We start from the raw sequence: 23,697 nt of genomic DNA, 5'->3' as shown, positions 1-23,697 counted from the left end.
AAGTCCGTCGGAAGGGTACGATAAATGGCTGGCCCGTGACTCTTGCACGTTAAAGACACCCTTGAAGATTTAAAAAAAGAGCAGGCTAATGCCGCAACAAGGCAGCACTCGCACCCGCAAAGTGTAAAGGGATTAATATAAGTTGCAAAACTTGTCTCCCAATCCACTTTAAATAAATATGTTTAAACTGATACACCTAAATTGACTGAAAACATTTAGATATTAAGTTACTTTTAAAAAAAAGTAGTCAGTACAAAGATAATGCTTTTATTTACATTCATCAAAAACATCAAATGGAAGAAAGGATGACTTCTATGGAGCATGACTACTAGGAAGATATTGTGTATTGTCATTAGTTGAGATGCCTACTGATGTAGCCGTACTTGCATCAATGTGTCTTAAGTCAGAACTTCCTTAACACATTTTTTCCTTCTAAATTTTGTATTTCTTACTACTTCTTTACTTACTGAAATCTGTCATGAAGTACGCCCTCCAATTATATAGTACAGGAAAATTGGGTTTAATATTTTTTCGTAACTTGCTTCAAATAACTACAAGTAATATTTATAACACAGAGTTGTGTTTTTCCTGAACTGATTTTGTTTGTAAGTTATTTTGGATGTTGTTGTAAGTACCGTTTGTTTTTTCTATTAAATGGTTCGTTGTGTTTGTTGATTGAAGTGATGTGTATGTTGTTTTATATACCGTTTGTTATTCTGTTGATTGAATTGTTTTGCATGTAGTTTTTTGCCCGTTTGCTAATCGATTAATTGATTCGTTTTGTATAATGTTTTATATACCGTTTGTTGTTCTATTGTGTATGCTGTTTTATGTACCGTTTGTTGTTCTATTGTGTATGCTGTTTTATGTACCGTTTGTTGTTCTATTGTGTATGCTGTTTTATGTACCGTTTGTTGTTCTATTGTGTATGCTGTTTTATGTACCGTTTGTTGTTCTATTGTGTATGTTGTTTTATATACCGTTTCTTGTTCTATTGAGTATGCTGTTTTATGTACCGTTTGTTGTTCTATTGATTGAATTGTTTTTATACTGTTTGTCCTTTTGTTATTCTATGGATGCAAATTGTTGTGTTTGTTGTTTTATATACCGTTTGTTGTTCTATTGTGTATGCTGTTTTATGTACCGTTTGTTGTTCTATTGTGTATGCTGTTTTATGTACCGTTTGTTGTTCTATTGTGTATGCTGTTTTATGTACCGTTTGTTGTTCTGTGTATGCTGTTTTATGTACCGTTTGTTGTTCTATTGTGTATGCTGTTTTATGTACCGTTTGTTGTTCTATTGTGTATGCTGTTTTATGTACCGTTTGTTGTTCTATTGTGTATGCTGTTTTATGTACCGTTTGTTGTTCTATTGTGTATGTTGTTTTATATACCGTTTCTTGTTCTATTGAGTATGCTGTTTTATGTACCGTTTGTTGTTCTATTGATTGAATTGTTTTTATACTGTTTGTCCTTTTGTTATTCTATGGATGCAAATTGTTGTGTTTGTTGTTTTATATACCGTTTGTTGTTCTATTGTGTATGCTGTTTTATGTACCGTTTGTTGTTCTATTGTGTATGCTGTTTTATGTACCGTTTGTTGTTCTATTGTGTATGCTGTTTTATGTACCGTTTGTTGTTCTGTGTATGCTGTTTTATGTACCGTTTGTTGTTCTGTGTATGCTGTTTTATATACCGTTTGTTGTTCTATTGTGTATGCTGTTTTATGTACCGTTTGTTGTTCTATTGTGTATGTTGTTTTATGTACCGTTTGTTGTTCTATTGTGTATGCTGTTTTATGTACCGTTTGTTGTTCTATTGTGTATGCTGTTTTATGTACCGTTATTTGTTCTATTGATTGAATTGTTTTTATACTGTTTGTCCTTTTGTTATTCTATGGATGCAAATTGTTGTGTTTGTTGTTTTATATACTGTGTGTTATTCTATTAATTGATTTGTTTTGTATGATGTTGTTTTATATGTTGTGTGTTATTCTACTAATTGAAATGTTGTGTATGTTGTTTTATGTGTCGTTTGTTGTTGTATAGATTGAAGTGTTTTATATACCATTTATTATTCTATCAATTGAAATATTGTGTTTGTTGTGTTTGTACTTTTCGTTGTTCTCTTGATTGAATTGTTGTGTTTGTTGTTTATGTACCATTTGTTGTTCTATTGATTGAAATGTTGTGTTTTGTTGTTTATGTACCATTTGTTGTTCCCTTGATTGAATGGTTGTGTTTGTTGTTTATGAACCATTTGTTGTTCTATTGATTGATTTGTTGTGTTTGTTGTTTTTGTACCATTTGTTGTTCTATCGATTGAATGGTTGTGTTTGTTGTTTATGTACCATTTGTTGTTCTATTGATTGAATGGTTGTGTTTGTTGTTTATGTACCATTTGTTATTCTATTGATTGAATTGTTGTGTTTGTTGTTTATGTGCCATTTGTTGTTCTATTGATTATATTGTTGTGTTTTGTGGTTTATGTACCGTTTGTTGTTCTATTGATTATATTGTTGTGTTTTGTGGTTTATGTACCATTTGTTGTTCTATTGATTGAATGGTTGTGTTTGTGGTTTATGTACCGTTTGTTGTTCTATCGATTGAATGGTTGTGTTTGTTGTTTATGTACCATTTGTTGTTCTAATAATTGAATGGTTGTGTTTGTTGTTTATGTACCATTTGTTGTTCTATTGATTATATTGTTGTGTTTTGTGGTTTATGTACCATTTGTTGTTCTATTGATTGAAGTGTTGTGTTTTGTGGTTTATGTACCATTTGTTGTTCTATTGATTATATTGTTGTGTTTTGTGGTTTATGTACCATTTATTGTTCTATTGATTATATGGTTGTGTTTTGTGGTTTATGTACCATTTGTTGTTCTATTGATTGAAGTGTTGTGTTTTGTGGTTTATGAACCATTTGTTATTCTTTTGATTGAATGGTTGTGTTTTGTTGTTTATGTACCATTTGTTGTTCTATTGATTGAATGGTTGTGTTTGTGGTTTATGTACCATTTGTTGTTCTATTGATTGAAGTGTTGTGTTTTGTGGTTAATGTACCATTTGTTGTTCTATTGATTGAATTGTTGTGTTTGTTGTTTATGTACAATTTGTTGTTCTATTGATTATATTGTTGTGTTTGTAGTTTATGTACCATTTGTTGTTCCCTTGATTGAATGGTTGTGTTTGTTGTTTATGTACCATTTGTTGTTCTATTGATTGAATTGTTGTGTTTGTTGTTTATGTACAATTTGTTGTTCTATTGATTATATCGTTGTGTTTGTTGTTTATGTACCATTTGTTGTTCTATTGATTGAATGGTTGTGTTTGTTGTTTATATACCATTTGTTATTCTTTTGATTGAATGGTTGTGTTTTGTTGTTTATGTACCATTTGTTGTTCTATTGATTGAATGGTTGTAATTGTGGTTTATGTACCATTTGTTGTTCTATTGATTGAAGTGTTGTGTTTTGTGGTTCATGTACCATTTGTTGTTCTTTTGATTGAATTGTTGTGTTTGTGGTTTATGTACCATTTGTTGTTCTATTGATTATATTGTTGTGTTTGTGGTTTATATACCATTTGTTATTCTATTGATTGAATTGTTGTGTTTGTTGTTTATGTACCATTTGTTGTTCTATTGATTATATTGTTGTGTTTTGTGGTTTATGTACCATTTGTTGTTCTATTGATTGAATGGTTGTGTTTCTTGTTTATGTACCATTTGTTGTTCTATTGATTATATTGTTGTGTTTCTTGTTTATGTACCATTTGTTGTTCTATTGATTATATTGTTGTGTTTTGTGGTTTATGTACCATTTGTTGTTCTATTGATTATATTGTTATGTTTTGTGGTTTATGTACCATGTGTTGTTCTATTGATTGAAGTGTTGTGTTTTGTGGTTTATGTACCATTCGTTGTTCCCTTGATTGAATGGTTGTGTTTGTGGTTAATGTACCATTTGTTGTTCTATTGATTGAATTGTTGTGTTTGTTGTTTATGTACCATTTGTTGTTTATGTACCATTTGTTGTTCTATTGATTGAATGGTTGTGTTTGTGGTTTATGTACCATTTGTTATTCTATTGATTGAAGTGTTGTGTTTTGTTGTTTATGTACCATTTGTTGTTCCCTTGATTGAATGGTTGTGTTTGTTGTTTATGTACCATTTGTTGTTCTATTGATTGAAGTGTTGTGTTTTGTGGTTTATGTACCGTTTGTTGTTCTATTGATTGAATGGTTGTGTTTGTTGTTTATGTACCATTTGTTGTTCTATTGATTGAATGGTTGTATTTGTTGTTTATGTACCATGTGTTATTCTATCAATTGAATTGTTGTGTTTGTTGTTTATGTGCCATTTGTTGTTCTATTGATTATATTGTTGTGTTTTGTGGTTTATGTACCATTTGTTGTTCTATTGATTGAAGTGTTGTGTTTTGTGGTTTATGTACCATTTGTTGTTCTATCGATTGAATGGTTGTGTTTGTTGTTTATGTACCATTTGTTGTTCTATTGATTGAATGGTTGTGTTTGTTGTTTATGTACAATTTGTTGTTCTATTGATTGAATGGTTGTGTTCGTTGTTTATGTACCATTTGTTATTCTATCAATGGAATTGTTGTGTTTGTTGCCTATGTACCGTTTGTTGTTCTATTGATTGAACTGTTGTGTTTGTTGTTTATCTACCATTTGTTGTTCTATTGATTGAATGGTTGTGTTTGTTGTTTATGTACCATTTGTTATTCTATTGATGGAATTGTTGTGTATGTTGTTTTATGTATCGTTTGTCGTTTCATTGATGACAGAACTGTAATCCCCTCTGTAAAACTTATTTACAACTTATAATATAACAGCTGAACATTGAATACTGTAAATTCAGGAATTATTGTGTGCATTTCTTTTTGCAGTTTTGTCATTTTAGACTAAAATGCAATTAAAACTTTTTGAGATATTCAGAAAAATCCTGTTTGATTCATTAAAATTTCAAAATGCAAGTTTTAATTATTGCGAAGATAACCCTGTTGCATTTTCACAAGTAAGCAACGCAATAATTTCTGAATTTACAGTAGACACCTGATAATTGACAAAGAATGTATGTTGACATTTAGATGTCTTTTGGTTATTTATGCCATTGGGTTATTGTTTTCTTAATTATATTTGACATATCCCTACATCTCCTTTTACTTAGACTAATCTGTAAAAGACAAAGTTTGAAACTTAACCAGATTTCATGGAAGTTTAATTAAGTACCTTTAGGTCAGTATTTTAAGCATTAGGTCATTGTTAAACTACTACATCTGTATACTGATGAGAAATAAGGTATTGATGACGCCCGAAAAGTTAACTTACACCTGTTTTGCCTCATGTCTCACAGTGTACCAAGTGTGCATATAATTTTTCATTATTCACCATCGCAAGTTGCACCTGTACCAAGTCATTCTCTCTAACTCAAGAGTTAGTAGTTGTTCTTTTGTCCAACGACTGTAGTGATTTTTCAAGAGTCAATTACTGTATCCAACATATTTACTGAAACAAAAACTTGACTAACAATATATGTTCCTTTAACAAGCAATACAACTTTAACCAGATTCTCCAGTTTGAACTTGTTCTTTAAAAACATTCATCTGAAAGGAGTAGGTCCAGTAAGACCCCTTTTTGGCCCCAAAATATAGCAGTTTTACAAAATTGTTAAAATGTAAACTTTTAGCTATTTATTGGATAATAGAATGCTTCTGCTACATAAATATGGGCTGTTTTTGATAATACAATGCACATATATTGGGTACTAGTACCATTTAGTCATGCTAAATTACTGAAATCTTCACAATTCCAGCATTTTAGTTAAATTTTAGATGGTTTCCGTGTAAACAAAAGTGGCCACATTCATGTTCATCCAAAATATTGAAATGTCAGTTGTATTTGATGATAATACATAACATATGTAAAGATTGAGGATGAACACGGATGTGGCCACTTTCATTTTTGACAAAAACCATCTGAAAAGTGACTTTTTTTGCATATTTGGTAGATTTTTCATATTTTAATGACTAAATAAGTTAAAATCTCTCACATAAATTAATTGAATTAAATAAAATAGACACTTAAGTGTTTGAGAAGTGGTCAAAATCTTTTGTCAGATGAAACTGAAATTTGAGGCCAAAATCGGTCCTTACCGGAACCTACTCCTACTTAACGCATCATGTAAATGTAACGGAATTTGATGAGACTGTTATTAAAGTGAGAGGGTTAGCGCTATAGAACCAGGTTTAATCCACCATTTTCTACATTTGAAAATGCCTGTACCAAGTCAGGAATATGACAGTTCTTGTCCATTCGTTTTTGATGCGTTTTGTTTTTTGATTTTGCCATGTGATTATGGACTTTCCAAATTGATTTTCCTCTGAGTTCAGTATTTTTGTGATTTTACTTTTTAAATGGCAACAGATAAGACAGGAAGCAACAATGGTATATCTCTACTACACTGACCATAGAATTTTGTCATTTGCTGTTTCAGAATCTAATGCATTCTGGGAAATATTTTCAAAAGTGTACACCAAACCTTGTGATTGTTTTAATACTTTCTAAAAAATGGAAATTTAACCCAATGACGTCACATTAATTCTTTTTGATGAATGAACAATGAGACTACCAACAGTTCTTCCGATTCTGAAAAGGTGAATTGTATGCAGATAATGCTCAAGTCTGATGGTATATTCTCTTTAATAAAACATGATTTTAAATATATACAATTATTCATATATACCAGAGTCAATTAAACTGATCATTTAAATCAAAGTTTTTTACCAATATATATTTTAATTTATCCTCCTTTTACAAGTGGTACTGAAAACATGTCATGTCTTCATTAACAATTAATGATTAAAAAAAAACACCACCAAAATAAAAATAATTGGATTTCTCTATAATTTATGATACCTTTTTTGATGATAATATTAATGCTACTGATAGAATTAACCTTCAAGAACTTCTGAAACAATTTTTTACTCTAAACCTTATAGTATACATATTGAAATATTATTTATACCATTTTCTACTTCACTTTAAACATTTTTCTCTGTACAAATATTCTGAATTGCAAAAATTCCAATATGAATATTTATTAAATACAAAATTATTGTGATAAATTTTCTCTCTGCTACAGTGATTGTTTTAAGGATTTTCAAGCTGCCAATCAAGGATCTATATATTTTAAACACTAGGGCATTATCTGCAATTTACAAAACAGATGAGGGTCTTCTTTTTATAAAAAGCATCTATTACAGAGATGTAGACAACTATCTCCTATATTTTAACCAAAACAAATTTAGCAAAAAAATAATCATTCAAAATAAAAACAAATGCAACAATATTCACTTTCAAGGCAAAATGTTGCTATATCTCTTGAATATCCATTGCATCTTACTAAAATTTACTAAAAAAGCCAACCGATAAAGGAATGTAAAGTAAAACTTTACTATGATTAATATCTAACCAATTCAAACTTAATCCAAGTTTATAAACAGCTTTAGCATAATCTGTATAGCTATACATGTATATGCAGTATCATCATTAGATGCACAAAGTACAAAATGTCTCCAATGTGGAAAATGTGTAAGCAAATCAAAATATTTGAATCAATCAATATAATATAGGTATGAATACCCTTTACCGTCAAACAGTCATTTTTGGCTACCCTTAGTGTCAAACTAGGTAAAATTTTACAGTAATTGGTCAAATTATCCTTATCTTGATTCGTCAAAGGTCTCAAATAATAATTATTCAATGTTATTGTTATCATCATAACATGATAGGTCAAAATCAGCCAATTTTTTATCATCTAAAAGAATGTGTACATTTTATCGTCATACACCAAAAATTATTGCCATCATCATTTGGCAAAAATTTATACCATTATGAGTCATGAAGGTATCAACATTAACACCTTCATATAATATCTATTAAAATGCTTTCTGTATAAAGGGGGTCTCATTGGGGGTTCTGATCACAGATCTTGCTTACAGTTTTGTCAGATTCCCATATCCCACTTATACTATGTACGTAAGCAATTCTCATTTTTTGTAATTTCCTGTGTCCCACTAGACTTCATTTCCCGTTTTCATAGCACAATAATTTGATTTTCACATGTCACGCTCCCTCAAAATAGAAATCCTGCATCACACTTAGACCCCAATGAGACCCACAATAAATGACTAACATAAATCAACTACTGGTAATTAGAAAAGATAGAATTAGAATGAAAGAAAGAAACAGAGAAAGAGTAATAGCTTATCATATGGAAATTGGTCACTAAAAGTGATGCATTAACATTGGGAAAAAATCATTCCTCTATCATTTGTTGATCCTTACTTAATCAAGACTTTAATGTAAAACCTAATAAATGACATTTATGCATAAGTTGAATGTGAACTAAGAAAATAAAAAAAATAATGCAATACCAAGTGAAAAGGAGGTCAAATTTGTATAAAGTAACAGGATCAAACTTTAAAACCAAAATATCACATTTATCATTATTTAATTACAATATTGAAAATTCATTTTATGAATACTTCATTTCAAGGTCATCTTTATATATAATATTTGATTAAAATCTTTCAAACAAAATCATAACAAGTATTGCAATGCAAATAGCATAAACATCTGTTAATTTTAATATAAAACATTGTATATTAGTTCTATATGTAAAATATGCGTATTGTGCATAATAAAATCAACAATAAATGTTTGATGTAAGTAAACTGTGATTATTCACAATACTATCTGTATTATCATTGTCACTATCACTTCCAGACTCATGGCTGTCACAATCACATCCTGTTTACTGATTCAGCTGTCTTAGAATAGCTACTGTCACATCACGCAAAGACTGAAATGAACAAATGATTCATAATTATTTATTATACGAATAACACTTGATCAGTTTATTAAATATTTCCTTAGATTTTTAATCATTTGTCAGCAGAATATGTCACATGTGAAGCAGGAACTGCTTGGCATTCTGGAGTTTATCATGGGTTTTTTATGGTGGGGTTCTGTTGCTCAATTTTAGTGTTCTATGTTAAGTTTTCTTAGTTTTTAATCTTGTGTTAAATCCAAATTTAGATTGTTATAATTATTTACACATAAATAATCCTAATGCTAGAGACAAACTATTAGAATTGATTGACGATAGATCTCTAGTTGACCCCTTTAGGGAACTTTTTCCTGACCTGTGTAGATACACTTGGAGAAAAAAATCACCTTTCAAACAAGCTAGGCTTGATTTTTTCTTATTTTCTGAAAACATTTTGTCGTTTTTGAAAAATTGCTGTGTAGAACCCAGTTACCGATCGGATCATTCTAGAATTATTCTAGAACTTGAATTGAATCCATTCAATAGGGGGAAAGGTTTATGGAAGTTCAATAATTCTTTGTTGTATGATGCTGACTATGTTAATGTTACCAAGGAAAAAATTTTGGATGTAAAAAAACAGTATGCAGCCTTGGTATATAATTTTGACAATATTAATGAAGTGAATAATAATGATCTTCATTTTACAATTAACAGTCAGTTGTTTTTGGAAACTCTATTAATGGAGGTGAGGGGCAAAACTATCTCATACTCTAGCTTCAAAAAGAAGGAAAGAGAGAGAAGGGAAAAAACTTTAAAAGATGACATTAATATTTTAGAAGAAAATGTAAACTCAGGTTCTATACAGCAATTGGAAGACAAAAAAAATGAACTAGAAAAATTCAGAAAGGAAAAAATGCATGGTAAAATAGTTCGATCTAGAATACAGTGGATAGAAGAGGGAGAAAAACCCACAAGTTATTTTTGTGGACTTGAATCTAAGAATTTTACCAGCAAGATTATTCCAAAGGTTGAAAAAGAAAATGGTGATATTGTAACTAACCAAAAAGAAATACTTAAACAGGTTAAAATATTTTATGAAAATTTGTACAAAAACAGAGATGTTGAATGTTGTAAACCTAAAGATATTGAAAATAGTCTACAAAATGTAAATGTTAGAAAGTTATCTTTGGATGAACAAGATAAACTAGAAGGTGAAATATCAGTTCAGGAAGCTGGTGAAACTTTAAAAAGAATGAAAAGCAATAAAACGCCTGGATCAGATGGTTTTTCAAGTGAATTTTTTAAATTTTTCTGGCCTGACTTAAAAATTTTTGTTGTAAGATCCTTGAATGCAGGGTATGATAAAGGGGAACTTTCTGTTACTCAAAAACAGGGGATAATTACATGTCTTCCAAAGGGTAACAAACCTAGACATTTTTTAAAAAACTGGCGCCCTATATCTTTGCTTAATACTGTATATAAAATTGGCTCTGGGGTTATAGCAGGAAGATTTAGAACAGTTTTGACTAAACTTATTGATACTGATCAGACAGGTTTTATGAGTGGAAGATATATTGGGGAAAATCTAAGATTGATCTATGATATCATGGAATATACTGAAGATAATGATATACCAGGCCTTTTATTGCTGATAGATTTTGAAAAAGCCTTTGATTCCATTTCATGGGAATTTCTTTTAAATGTATTGAAATTTTTTAATTTTGGCGATTCTATTATAAATTGGGTGAAAGTGCTCTATCAAAACATTAATTCAGCAGTCATTCAGGGAGGGAATCTTTCAGACTTTTTCACTGTTGAACGGGGTTGTAGGCAAGGTGATCCATTATCGCCTTATCTTTTCATTCTTTGTGCTGAAATTTTAGCATTAAAAATAAGAGATAACAAAAATATAAATGGAATCAAAGTTCTTGATGTTGAACACAAACTCTCGCAGTTTGCTGACGATACATCACTACTTTTAGATGGTAGTGAAGAATCTTTAAATGAGGCATTATTGGAACTAGATTGGTTTGCTAAAATTTCTGGTTTGAATATAAATTTTTCCAAAACTCATGTCATTTGGATTGGAAGTAAAAAGTACAGCACAGAGACACTTTGTACAAATCAAAATCTTACTTGGGGAAGCACATCCTTTAAATTATTGGGTGTTAATTTTGATGTTGATTTAGAAAAACTAGTTAAAATCAATTATGATGAAAATATTGTAAAAATAAAAAGACTAGTCAAACAATGGTCTAGACGTAACATTACTGTTATTGGTCGAATTACTGTTGTAAAGACACTTATGTTGCCAATTTTAAATCATTTAATATTGTCACTACCTAATCCAAGTGAAGATATTATTAAACAGATAAATGAACTGATGTATAAGTTTATTTGGAACTCACCAGTTCATAGAGTGAAAAAAGATGTAATACAAAAAGATTATTGTGATGGAGGCTTAAAAATGATTAATTTACATGCTTTTATAAATGCTTTGAAATGTACTTGGATTAGAAGAATTTGTAGAAATGATTGTAAATGGCGAAATATATTTTTGTCATATGTTGATAAAGATAGATTATTTAGTTGTGGTAATAGCTATTTAAAGCAACTACAGCAAAGTATTAAGAATAAATTTTGGAAAGATGTACTGGGTGCTTGGCAAATGGTAATTGAAAAAGAAATGAATTTGCACGACTGGGAATATTTTCTTTCCAGTCCAATTTGGATGAATAACCTATTCCAAATTGATAACAAACTAGTTTTTTTCAAAGTCTGGCATAGTAAGGGTATTTTATATGTAAATGATATTGTGGGGGAGAATGGTACCTTTCTAAATTTTTATCAATTTCAGGAGTGTTTTCAGATGGATATAGACATCATGAAATATAATAGCATAATTTCTATGCTAACTAAGACTTCCAAAAAAATTAAAAGGGGAGATTATAAATTAGTATCTCCTTTCATACCATCAGTTATAAAGACCATTCTCAAAAGCAAAAAGGGATCAAAAGATATGTATTTGGTGCTAAACAAAAACAACACTGTTCCTACAGGAGTAAAAAGATGGGAAGCAATTTTAGTTTTAGAAAATCAAAACTGGAAAAAGATTTTTCAACTACCATTTGCTATTACAAAAAATACTAAGCTACAATGGCTTCAGTATAGAATTAATCATAAAATTCTGGCAACAAATACGTTTTTAAACAAAATTGGGATTGTGCAAAACCCATATTGTACTTTTTGTAAGACTGAACTTGAATCAATTGAACATATACTGTGGGATTGTTATTATGTACAACAATTTATTGAGCAAACTGAAATGTGGTTTCTCCATAACGGTATTAGTATACCATTTACACAGGATATTTTTTTGTTTGGAAATTTAACACGAATGTACAAAGGTGACCCTCAAAACAATATTTTTCTCTGGATTAAACAATATATATATAATACACGATATTTTAAAGGAGAATTAAGTTTAACAGCATTGATTGAAAAAATAAAGCATCATTATATTTTGGAGAAGAAGATATCAGTTAAAAATAAATGTTTTGAAAAGTTTAATCAAGCTTGGTGCATTTACCAAGAGGCTTTACAGGATACTTTGGTGGATTAGCAACTATGAAAAAATTGGCAGACATCAAAATGATTTTTGTTTTTTTTTTATATTGGTTTTTTGTTTTTTTTTGTTTTTTGTTGCTTTTTTTGTTTTTTTTTCTTTTTCTTTAATCATCTTTTAATTCTTTTATGTATTAATTCTCTATATTTTTTTTGTATGTCCTTTTTAATAAGATACAATTATAAAATCCAAACAAAATGTTATTTTTCAAGTTCTATACATTTTCTAATAGGTTGTATTATATTACATTTATATATATATGAACTTATTGTTTGATAACTGTACTGTTGTATATTATATATGTTGGATAAAAAAAATAAAAAAAAAAAAAAAAAAGTTTTCTTAGTTTTGTTCATGTTTTTGTCATTTTCTTCCCTTTGGTAAATGTATCTTATTTCTGTTTTCTCCAGAATCTGGGAGTAAATAGCCTACATTTATTCTAATAGACCAATGAAGAAGGCAAGGGGAGATAATATGTACAGGTTGTTTTGCCAATTACAGTAGTTCTAAAGTGAAGTGTTTTCCTGTTCTTCTAACTGTATATTTTTATGTGTTATTTTCACTAATCCAAAAGGGGAGGGTTAAGATAAAAAAAATAAAAATAAACAGCTGCGGCATGAGTGCATGATACGCCTGTTGTCTTGTGTAAAATAATCATAAATAGTTTTGAAGATACAGCATGACATGTGAAAACACACCTTTTTGAACAAAAACTCAATAATAACTCTAAAATAAAATTTCTAATCATCACCAAAAAGTATACAGATCTTAAGATGTATATAACCATGGAAGTATTATATTGACAGGAACTCCAACAAGCGGACTTTAACCGTTTATAGTGTGATGACGCAAAATCATTAAGTATCTGTTAATTAACTCGACATGTATTATGGATGCATGGGTTCCGATCAAATTGTTTGAACCTCGTGAATGATCGTAATTACGGAACATACCGAAATAACCAGATGTGTACTTAATTGTCAAGGAAATGACATTTACCGACCATGTGAATGACAAAATGTCAGTTTTTATGGGTTTTGCTGCTTTAAAACAATAAAAAGAAAAGAAACGAAACGAAACGAAACGAAATCTCCGCGACTGTTTTCACTAAATAAAAAAAAAAAAAAAAAAACAACTAAAGAGCAAAAATACTAACAAGCCATAAACATGTCAGTTTAAGTTACAATCAATTTTAAAATAGTAGGATTTTTATTCATGGCTGTTGGCTAAACACGCGTAACTGCTATATACATGTTAGGCTTGAAAATCATAAAATTCTCATGTAAAGTAAACAGAAAGTTTTTATCAGTAATTATTATCACGTTTTACTGCTAACTTGGACAAATATTTTAATGAAGTGTTTAATTAAAGAATTTCCAATAGAAATTTAATCCAAAAGTTGGTCGGGGGGACGGAGTTAAAGAGCTTTGATCCGAAAAAAAATCAGTTATTTTGATTAATTGTGTACTGAGAGTCCAATGGCAAATATTTCATGCAATTAAACAAGATAAAAAATATAAATTGCTTAGCATACTACGTAAGGTGTTTCAGAACTGTTCAGCTTTTAAACACAAAAATAAATACTAATTTGGTTTCCATGATAAAAAAATATTAAACTGCTTAGGGTCCATCAAGGTGATCGTTCTTTAAATGCATCCAGAACTATTTAAAGTCATCCGTAAAAATAAATCTGTCAGACGTCAGAGTAATATCAGACTAGGTTGAATGTTTACGGTTGTTTACAACTTTGGAATTATTATCAAAGGTGTAACAAATCATCAGCATGTCTAGTAACCTGATATTACTATGTAGAGGTCATCACATGCGTGTAATTATTAACCTCTTTTAATCTTTAATACATTTTTGATAAATAAGTTATTAATATTTTACGATTTTTTAAGATAGAGAAAACCATATTTGTGTTACAATCGATAAAAGTTTACAATCTTAAAGTTAAAATTTGAGTTATCTGGCACCATCCTGCACACTACATGCGCATCACATTCTTTTCTGCAAATACTCTACTTTAGCATCATGTTATTTTCATAATCGGATATTTCCCGATTTCCAAGTTCCAATGATTAAAACATACCCAACAAAACTAAAAATAAGCTTGCCCTCTTTACGAATGCAGTTAATTTTCTTATGTCATTCTGTTAAATATGGACCGATTTTTTTCTATATTTTCAGCTTTGTTCTTCATTTATTGAACGGAAACAGGTGTTATTATTCATGTGGCGATTCACAAATAACCACGGGAGTTTCCGAAGGCGGCACCACAGATACCACACAAAGGAGTTATAACATACTTGACAAACTGAGTCGGAACCTTTTATTTTCTTAAAGAAATCAGTGGGATGGGAATGTGCTAATTTTTCGTTGGAGTTCCTGTCAATATAATACTTCCATGATATAACTAAAAAGTGTGTAAAGTTTTAAGCAATAATCATAAATCGTTTTTGAAATATGGTGCGACATGTAAAACCCCATCCCCTTTTTTTACAAAATACTCAATAACTCAAAAATAAAATTTTGAATCATCACCAAAAGTTATACAGATCTTAAGATTAATATAACTAATAAGTGTGTAAAGTTTTAAGCAATTATCATAAAAAAAAACGGAGATACAGGGCGTCATGTGAAAAAAAACCACACTCCTGTTGTAGCTACAAAGTCCTGTATCAAACTAAAAAAGAATTAAGTTTCATGAAATTTTGAGTTGTTCTCAAGTTATGGTTTGAAATGTTTACGCTGGACAGATGAACATAGGACATTGGTATATCATAATACGTCCTGTCAAAATTTTGAGGGGCGTATAAAAACACTGTTGGTACCTACTTAATTTTGATGTGTCTGTTTGAGTTCAAAAATTACATGGTTTTGAATAATTTTATAACTGTTTCCCTACCTGTGGTTTACAATACTCCTCCAACCATTGGAACACACATGCTGACAACTCAGCAAAGTTTGATACTGACACATTGGCATGGAACGACTGGAACAAAGTATCCATAATTTGCTGGAACTACAACAGTTGTAAAACTTATCATCAACATGTAATTGTCAATAATTGGAAACAGTCACAATTAGTCCACAAATATAGTTGGCAATGTGACTACTGTAAACCAACTGATTTTCGCTAGCTATTTTATTTCGCAACTTTGCAATTAAAAAAATTACTTGAATATAAATCATCGCAAGTATTTAAATTTGGATCATTATTAAACTTCATCAAGTAAGTCAGAAAATCGCAAAATTAAAAAGCCGCAAAGTCATTAGTTTTGAATTACTGTAAACCAACTTATTTTCGCGGATACTTTACATTTATTGCACGTTTTACCCTTTTTAGACACATTCAATTCTAAGGCCCTGCAACAAAGTTGTTTGAACCATATAGTTTTATCCTTGTCTGTCTTTTCGTCATTCCGCAACAAATAATTTAAACATTTTTTTCTAAATACCGTATAGCAGGTTATTTTCGCAGTGTGTAAATTTTCGCTTATTTTCGCGGATAGAACAAAATCGCCAAAATAAATTCTGCCAATTCAAAAGTGTACATGCAAAGGTATTGATAAAAGTTTCGAAACCGCCAAAATAATTACCGCAAAAATATTTCGTATACCTTATTCAATTTTAAACCCGCGAAAATAACCCGCTATACGGTACCTTCAGATAATGGGATGTTTATATGGTATGTGCGTAAACTATTATGTGTTACAGATCAAGTTTAAGTCTTGTTTCACTCTGCTAATTTTTGCCAAAAATACAGGCTTTGGAATTTGATAAATTGTTGAAATCACATATATACAAATTTTATTTTTCAACTATATATATATATTAAACTGAGATGGGGCCATTCATGTATTTCAAACACATCTATTTTTTTTTAATTAAAGAGGTCATGACAATATAGGATTTTCTAAATTTTCTCAAAAACAGTTGAATATCAATTAAATTACAAATAACTTCAAAGACTCGACTCATGAGTTAAAAGACTCACTGAGCTAATCACATTATAATACCATACTCACAACTTGAAACTTTGCCTCATCAGAAACTTGATTTTGTCCATGAGTTGGCTGATTCTGGTGAGTTTTAACTATATGCTCATAGTTCCTGTAATATGAAAAATATGATAGCTATAGGCATTAATGGGACTCATTACTGACATCATTGAATAAATACATTGCACATAAAGTTCTACTTAAGAATAACCAATACTTAATCCATGATATTAAAATATACTCTGTGAGAGACTAACAAGACTGGAGGGACGGACAACTGGTGTTTCTATGTCCCCAAAAACATGTTGCAAAGAGGACCAAAATATACATGCAGTATACTGCATTTTGATTGTGATGGCAAATTAATGCGAGATATATATACTTGTACTGTGAGATGATTACCTGTGAGCACACAATTTCAACTCTCAAGGTATGATTAATTGTTTTCTGTCTAATTTCCAGTGGCAAATATCTTGTAGATAATAAGGATGATAATCTGTAAATATGCTATTTTGTTTATCAATTTATGCATGTGTTGATTCAAAATTTAACTGGTTTAGAAGAAACAAAAAACCACATACACTTTAAATACATATGTACATTCATATCAATGCTCATTGTCTAACAGAAATTTTTTTTATGAGCACTACATGACTTGTGTATCATATTAGGCCACGTTTTTTTAATTTGTTGGTTTACGGATTTTCCCCATGAAAAAGTCGGGTCGGTCGGTCGGGAAAAAAAAGAAAAAAAATATCTTTCAAGACAGAAAAAAAATGCAAAATAAATATACATTTCACCTTTCTAACAATATGATTTTTATGCCATTTTGTCATCATTTCAAATTTTAGTTTGATGAAATATTCTTGATCAGCTGTCATAAATATCGCATGACATTGTCTGATGATTTGCCGTAAAAAGGGGGGCGGGGTGTTCACGGACAAAGACGAAATTAAATCGTCATTTCACTAACAAGAAAAACAAATTGGCGTAGCTCTTAATCAATTTCAGAAAATCTGATGAGAAATGATCTTCAAGAATGAAAACTGATAAAGAAAAAATGTAAAAAACGTCGTACGAAAATAAGTTTCAACACACGTGTCAAAAACGTAATAGACTCGTCCAAAAAAAAAAACGAGAATATCGGGTTAATCTGGTGTCATGCATTCCCGTTTTTAATCCAAATGGACGATATTTTTTTTATTATCCATGAAACAAGAAAATTCTAAATGACTTTTACTTCCAAGGTGCTTTCCACCTGTCCACATTTGGACAAGTCTATTTCTATGAGATTATGCATCTTACGGACTGATGACAAATAAGGGAAACGAACTTATTATGTGATTGGTTTTAAACACAGATTTCGTTCCGCAAAATTATTTGCGTAAACACCGTTTCAAGGTCAGTTAAAATTGATTTGTCTATTTTTAGAAACGTAAACTGGAAGTTTTATTTTTTCACAACAGAGAGTGTTATCAATTTTGTTAGTGATTCATGCATTTCATTTCATAGAAAAAGAAGAATTTAATATTTTTTTTCAGGGATAATGTATTTGTTTGGGTCAGCGGGAATAAAAAAGCATATAAAGTCAATTTTATTTTTATTCTTGGAATCGGCAAAATCGGGTCGGCGGATCCGTAAACCAACAAATTAAAAAATCATGGCCTTAAAGTTATTTATGCTAAAATGATACATGTTTTGTGATATGTACTTACGCTTTCATAATCTTTAAAGCCATGACCTCTTTCCTCAGATTGTCCAAATCATCTTCTTGCTTTTTCTTCTGTGATACCAAATACTGTATGTAATCAATGGCTACAAAACAGAATACATCTGGTAAATTGTACATTTCTACAATCTGTCTTTTCAAAAAGTTTAAAAAAAATTTGCAATGTGTATAAACTTTGTTGTTGACTTTTGATTATTATCAACAAAGCATTGCCTTGTTAGCAAACAACTCCTTACATAAAAACAATTTGTATGAACACAAGCCTTACAATTAAAATCAAAGTACTAGCCACAAGTTTCATGATAATCATGTCAACCTCAGGTGTTTGCCAACCATGGCATTTGTTAGTTACTGCTGTGAAGTGCTTTCATGAGGAGGTATTTACTTAGAGTTTATTTTACAGTATATACTTCTCATGTTACTTTTATGACAGAAAAAATACTATCCAAACCATAAACTATCCTTAATCATACAACATAATTTGCAATACCTTATTGACTCATTTCCATCTGGACTTTTTTTTTTCAGTCCAGAAAGTATGTCTGTTTTGGACATCCAGCCCTTTCCAATTGTGAACTAGATGTGTCAAAGCTACACGAATGGCCCCTTCCCAAAAAGTTGAAAAAACTGCAATTTCAATATAAACACATGTGCACCCAAACATGATGGTAGTCTCACATATCAAAAATCAGCTCAAAATCTGGAGGGGCATAGAGAAAAAAATTGTATAACTGTAAATAATTTATCAAAGTCCAAAGCCCTTTATTTCATCGAAAATAAGCAGAGAGGAACAAAACTTAAGTTTGACCTATAACTCATCATGGTTAACTCACATACATGTACCAAAAATCAGCCCAATATCTGAAGGCGTTTAGAAAAAAAGTCTAAAACTGTGATTTTCAACAATTTCTCAAAGTTCATAGTCTGTAATTTCGGCAAAAATAAGTGGAGCAGATGAAACTTAAACTTGATCTGTATATAACTCATCATGGTTAACTCACATACCAAAAAAACAGCCCAATATCTGAAGGCGTTTAGAAAAAAAATATTTATAACTGAGATTTTCAACAATTTCTCCAAGTCCAATGCCTGTAATTTCGGCAAAAATTAGTGGAGCAGAACAAAACGTAAACTTGATCTGTAACTGATCATGATTAACTCACAAACCAAAAATCAGCCCAATATCTGAAGGCGTTTAAAAAAAACCTCCATATAATGGTTTGTTGTGGAATGACGGAAAGACAGAATTTGGGAATTTCAAAGTTTTTAAATATTTGCTTACATCTTTGAAGAACTGTTGCTTTACTGAGTTTCTGAGAACCAACACTGTCTGTATTCTGACATGTAGGAACAATATTCTGTAGTTCTTCATATCCTTTCTGAAATGATAAACTTAATATAGTATGTGTCACTAAATTCTAACAGGGAACCTATGACCTACCACAAGGTTAAGTAGCTACTGTGAGACCATCAAGGCAGTTGTGTACACATGCTTACTCAAGGATATATGTACATACATACCTGTTACTTAAAATTGTTTTATTGTATTTTATCAAAAATGTACCTGGTCTGTAATAATCACATGATTTAGGTTATTCAAACATTGTTGAATTTGTGTGTATACCTCCAATTCTGTAAATTCAGAACTTATTGCAAGGTTTTTTATTAATCATGTTAATGATATTAATGCATATGTGAATAAGTAAAGTTCACAATAATAAATTTAACCATTTTTATAAAGATACATATATTTGTATGCAGATTTGCCTGAAATCCAAATATCTAATCTCACATCTTTGTCTATTGTTAAAAAATTGCACCCAAAACCCCACCAAGATGATCTGGCTTAAAATAGGATATCAACACTTTCAAATCCCAACAGTCGAAAAATTACTGCGTTGGAATGCAATTCCACTTACTTGTAAAACTTTGTACACTTTTTAAAGCTCTATACCTTAATGGCATCTCTCCTTTTCTGTTCTGCATGAGTGTGTGCTTCACGTCGACGATCTTTATATGTCATTGTTTGTTTTGTTGTATCACTGTCTTCATCATCTGCAAACATTTTATAATGGTTTTATTCCCAGCATTTACAAATATATGTAATTCACAACATTAATAACCAAAACTTGCTGTTTATATTAAGCATATAATTTGTATAATGCTAACCTACTTTTTGTTTTCCAAAATCTTGAAAAAAATCTTGTTCACTGTAAAAATCTTTCAATAGGGAACTTTTCAACCATGTATTTAATCAGTGTTAAATAAGTTTTGTTGCTTAATTAAATCTTTTTTGTAATATTTTTGTTTACTCACTTAGTATTAAGTTATAAATGATGAAATGTTAGAGCTTTTATCATTTAAGTAAATTTGATTAAGAGTATATCAAAGTGCTCTAAGTCTTGATCATTGGAATTGTAGAATTTGATGTACCCTTGGTCATTGTGAAGAATTAATCTAAATCATGCTCCAAGTTTAAGGACTACTTACAGATCAAAACAAAGAATTCCTATATATGAGTTACAACTGCCCTTGGCATACGATGCTGGTGACACACATCTATGTGGTGAAGAAAAATAATCACTACAGAGTTATTGCCCTTACCTGTATTATGGGCAAATGATGCTGAAGACATTAATCCTTGTGGTATAGAGTTGATATCACTACAGAGTTATTTGCCTTATCTGTATTATGTGCAGACAATGCAGACAACACACATCTTTGTGGTATTATAAAGATGTCATCACTAGATTTATTTCCCTTACCTGTTTTGTGTGCAGACAATAATGTCAGAAGACATAACACTTTGTGGTATAAAGATGTCATCGCTACAGAGTTATTACCCTTACCTGTATTATGAGCAGACGATGCTGATGACATACAACCTTGTGGTATGGAGCCTGTACTACTTGTCCGTGAGAAAGAAAATCTGTTATTGTGAGTAGGACTTACAGTCTCTACTTTCATCAGGTTTTCATCTGCAGAAAAAAACATAACTTTATAAATTTCCAGAGAATTTATATTGTTTGGTTACTGTCTAATTCATATTATTCTTCACATTTCTTTCAATTCACATTTTTATTGATACATGTTTCAGATAATTGATATATTTCATAAAAGACTGACATGATATGGTGTGAATCAAGTTGATAATATATATATATATATATATATATAGCTTTTATAAGTGTAGTACATTCGTTGACATTCTAGATATTGAAAAATAAAATATATTTTTTTTGGTTCAATAATTTATCATAATGAACTCTGAAATATAAGAATGCCAAATGTTTCCTGACTGGAAAGAAAGCTTTCTGTTAAAATAACATGTGAATTGGTAACAAGTTTTAATCATAGTATAAATTCATTATTGTTTGACAGAGGTATAATGGTTTACAGTATACAATAATAATTCAGTGTACTCCCTTCTGAATACATGTATCATGACTGAGTATTGATTTTTTAATGATTTTGTATATTTAAACTAAACAAAAACATGAAATTGAACCTCAGCTACCAACATCAGGAACATGTATTTATTGTCTTTTTTTTTGCAATAATTGAGTATTACAATGCATTAATATAGTTATTAATGTTTTTAATAAATTTTCATCATCATTTTAATTGGGGTGTAAGTTTGCAAAATACTGAAAAAAGTAAATAATTATGCTTACTCAAGAACAAACAACTCACCTTTTTTCTCAAAGCTAATATCACTATAGCTACTATCAGCCATTTTATTTGCTATTTGCTACAACATGTTAAACATCTAAAAAGTGAAAAACAAAATATTTTACTAATTGCATATATATCTATCTTTACTATAAGCTGCACTATGAAAACTAAGCTGCAATAACATAAATCGGGAAAGATCCTCATATCTAAAATCAATTTTTACATAAATCAATTTACCTAAATTAAGTTTAGAGGGGGGTGGGCGTCAGTGAAAAAACTATGTGAATTATTTTTTTTTATTCTACATGTACGTTGAACTTTTGATGTTGTCCCTTATATACAGATGATAAAATTTAGTAAATGTTATGACTAGTTTGTGATATCAAAAACCCTGGTGTAATAATTTTTCAGTAATACATAAATTTCTCTCATGAAATATAAAACATTGTTACATTCACAAGGGAATCATACAAGTTGAGATATATAAACACAGTAAGATGGTGACAAGGGAACATATAGATATCAAGATATATACTTGTTTGCATGGCACAATGCGACATTAACATTCATAAAAAGTTACATTTTGTCACAAGACACCTTGACTGAAATATTTGGTTAATATGCAGTCAATACCATAAAAAAATACCTAAAAAAGTCATGTTACACATATGTGTTATTGTCATTAAGTCAAAGCCCTACTGATTGGTGTGGGGTGGGAACAAAATTCTTTGCTGTGCATGCCCTTAATGAAGATAGGAATGGCCTTTTACAGTCAGGCTTTAAACTGTTATTTTTGGCTAAAATTTTACCATGATTAGTAAAAATATCTTTATCATGATTCATCAGAGGTACAAAAAAATATTAATTACCATTAATTTTATTATTGGGAAACAAATTAGCATGATTTGTCAAAATCAGTTGATTATCTTTATCATCTAAAAGAAAGTGTACATTTATCATGTTTATCTACATGCACCAAAAATTACCGTCATTTGGCAAGAATCTTTTCTGTTATTTGTCATATAGGAACCCCCATACACATATTCCCTATTTGGATTATGGATATCTGTCCATCTTAAACTCATTTGGGGAACAGTTCCCCATTTGGTGGGTTGTGCTCAATTTACCTGTTAAACTTTTGACCTCATATAACAATCACTTTTCCATTGTGTTGTCAGCTATTTTCTATAATGATGTCAAAATTTGTCTAGTTATGGCGAAAAATAGCAATTATGTGTATAATGACCCTAGGGATGGTTAACTTTCTGGTAATAAGACCCATCATGGCCTGGCTGGGGAATTGGGTAGGCAAATGCTCACATTAATCTGTACCGATACAGGCTCCAAATGCTTCCTTTATACGCCATAATATATGGTGGTGATCCTTATAAAGGATGCTTATACGGAGACAAGAAGAAGTTATGGGAATTTAACTATTCAGCGAGACAGATCTGTATAAATGTAAACATCAAATAAGTATCTAAATATAGATCAGGATTAGATCAAATGTAAATCTGGATCACTTCCACTGGATGTCATATAAATATATGAGATAAGTTTTAGTTTACAAACAGCAACTTGAGCAAGCAGCAAGGCAATACGTTTCCATTTCAACATGTTCAATGTAAAACAAATCTTTTCAACTCCTACTCCGGCGGTTTTAAACAACCTGAACAGCCTACAATTTTGTGTAATTTGTCTGAATTTACCTGTTTATTTCAGTGTTTATTTTCAGTCCTAATCCACTTGTTTACTAGTGAGTTCTTCACTATTGAGGTAAAAATGTCGCGATTTGTCAATCATAATCTTT

At 30.3% G+C, this 23,697-nt stretch overlaps 1 protein-coding gene across 1 annotated transcript; it reads right to left on the bottom strand.

The window, feature by feature from the left end:
• Positions 1 to 6,704: 6,704 nt before the first annotated feature.
• Positions 6,705 to 23,688, bottom strand: LOC134714811 (max-like protein X). The gene is made up of 9 exons (XM_063576393.1): positions 23,597 to 23,688; positions 21,906 to 21,981; positions 21,062 to 21,190; positions 20,167 to 20,267; positions 19,495 to 19,591; positions 18,199 to 18,298; positions 16,511 to 16,595; positions 15,388 to 15,504; positions 6,705 to 8,887 (listed from the first exon to the last, which is right to left on the bottom strand). Exons 2-9 carry the CDS (start codon positions 21,946 to 21,948, stop codon positions 8,840 to 8,842), a joined length of 720 nt encoding a protein of 239 aa, XP_063432463.1. The 5' UTR covers positions 21,949 to 21,981; positions 23,597 to 23,688; the 3' UTR covers positions 6,705 to 8,839.
• Positions 23,689 to 23,697: the final 9 nt, after the last annotated feature.

Source organism: Mytilus trossulus, chromosome 4 (genome assembly GCF_036588685.1).
Source record: "Mytilus trossulus isolate FHL-02 chromosome 4, PNRI_Mtr1.1.1.hap1, whole genome shotgun sequence".
Taxonomy (NCBI): Eukaryota; Metazoa; Mollusca; class Bivalvia; order Mytilida; family Mytilidae; genus Mytilus; species Mytilus trossulus.
This window is presented reverse-complemented; position numbering and strand designations above follow the sequence as displayed.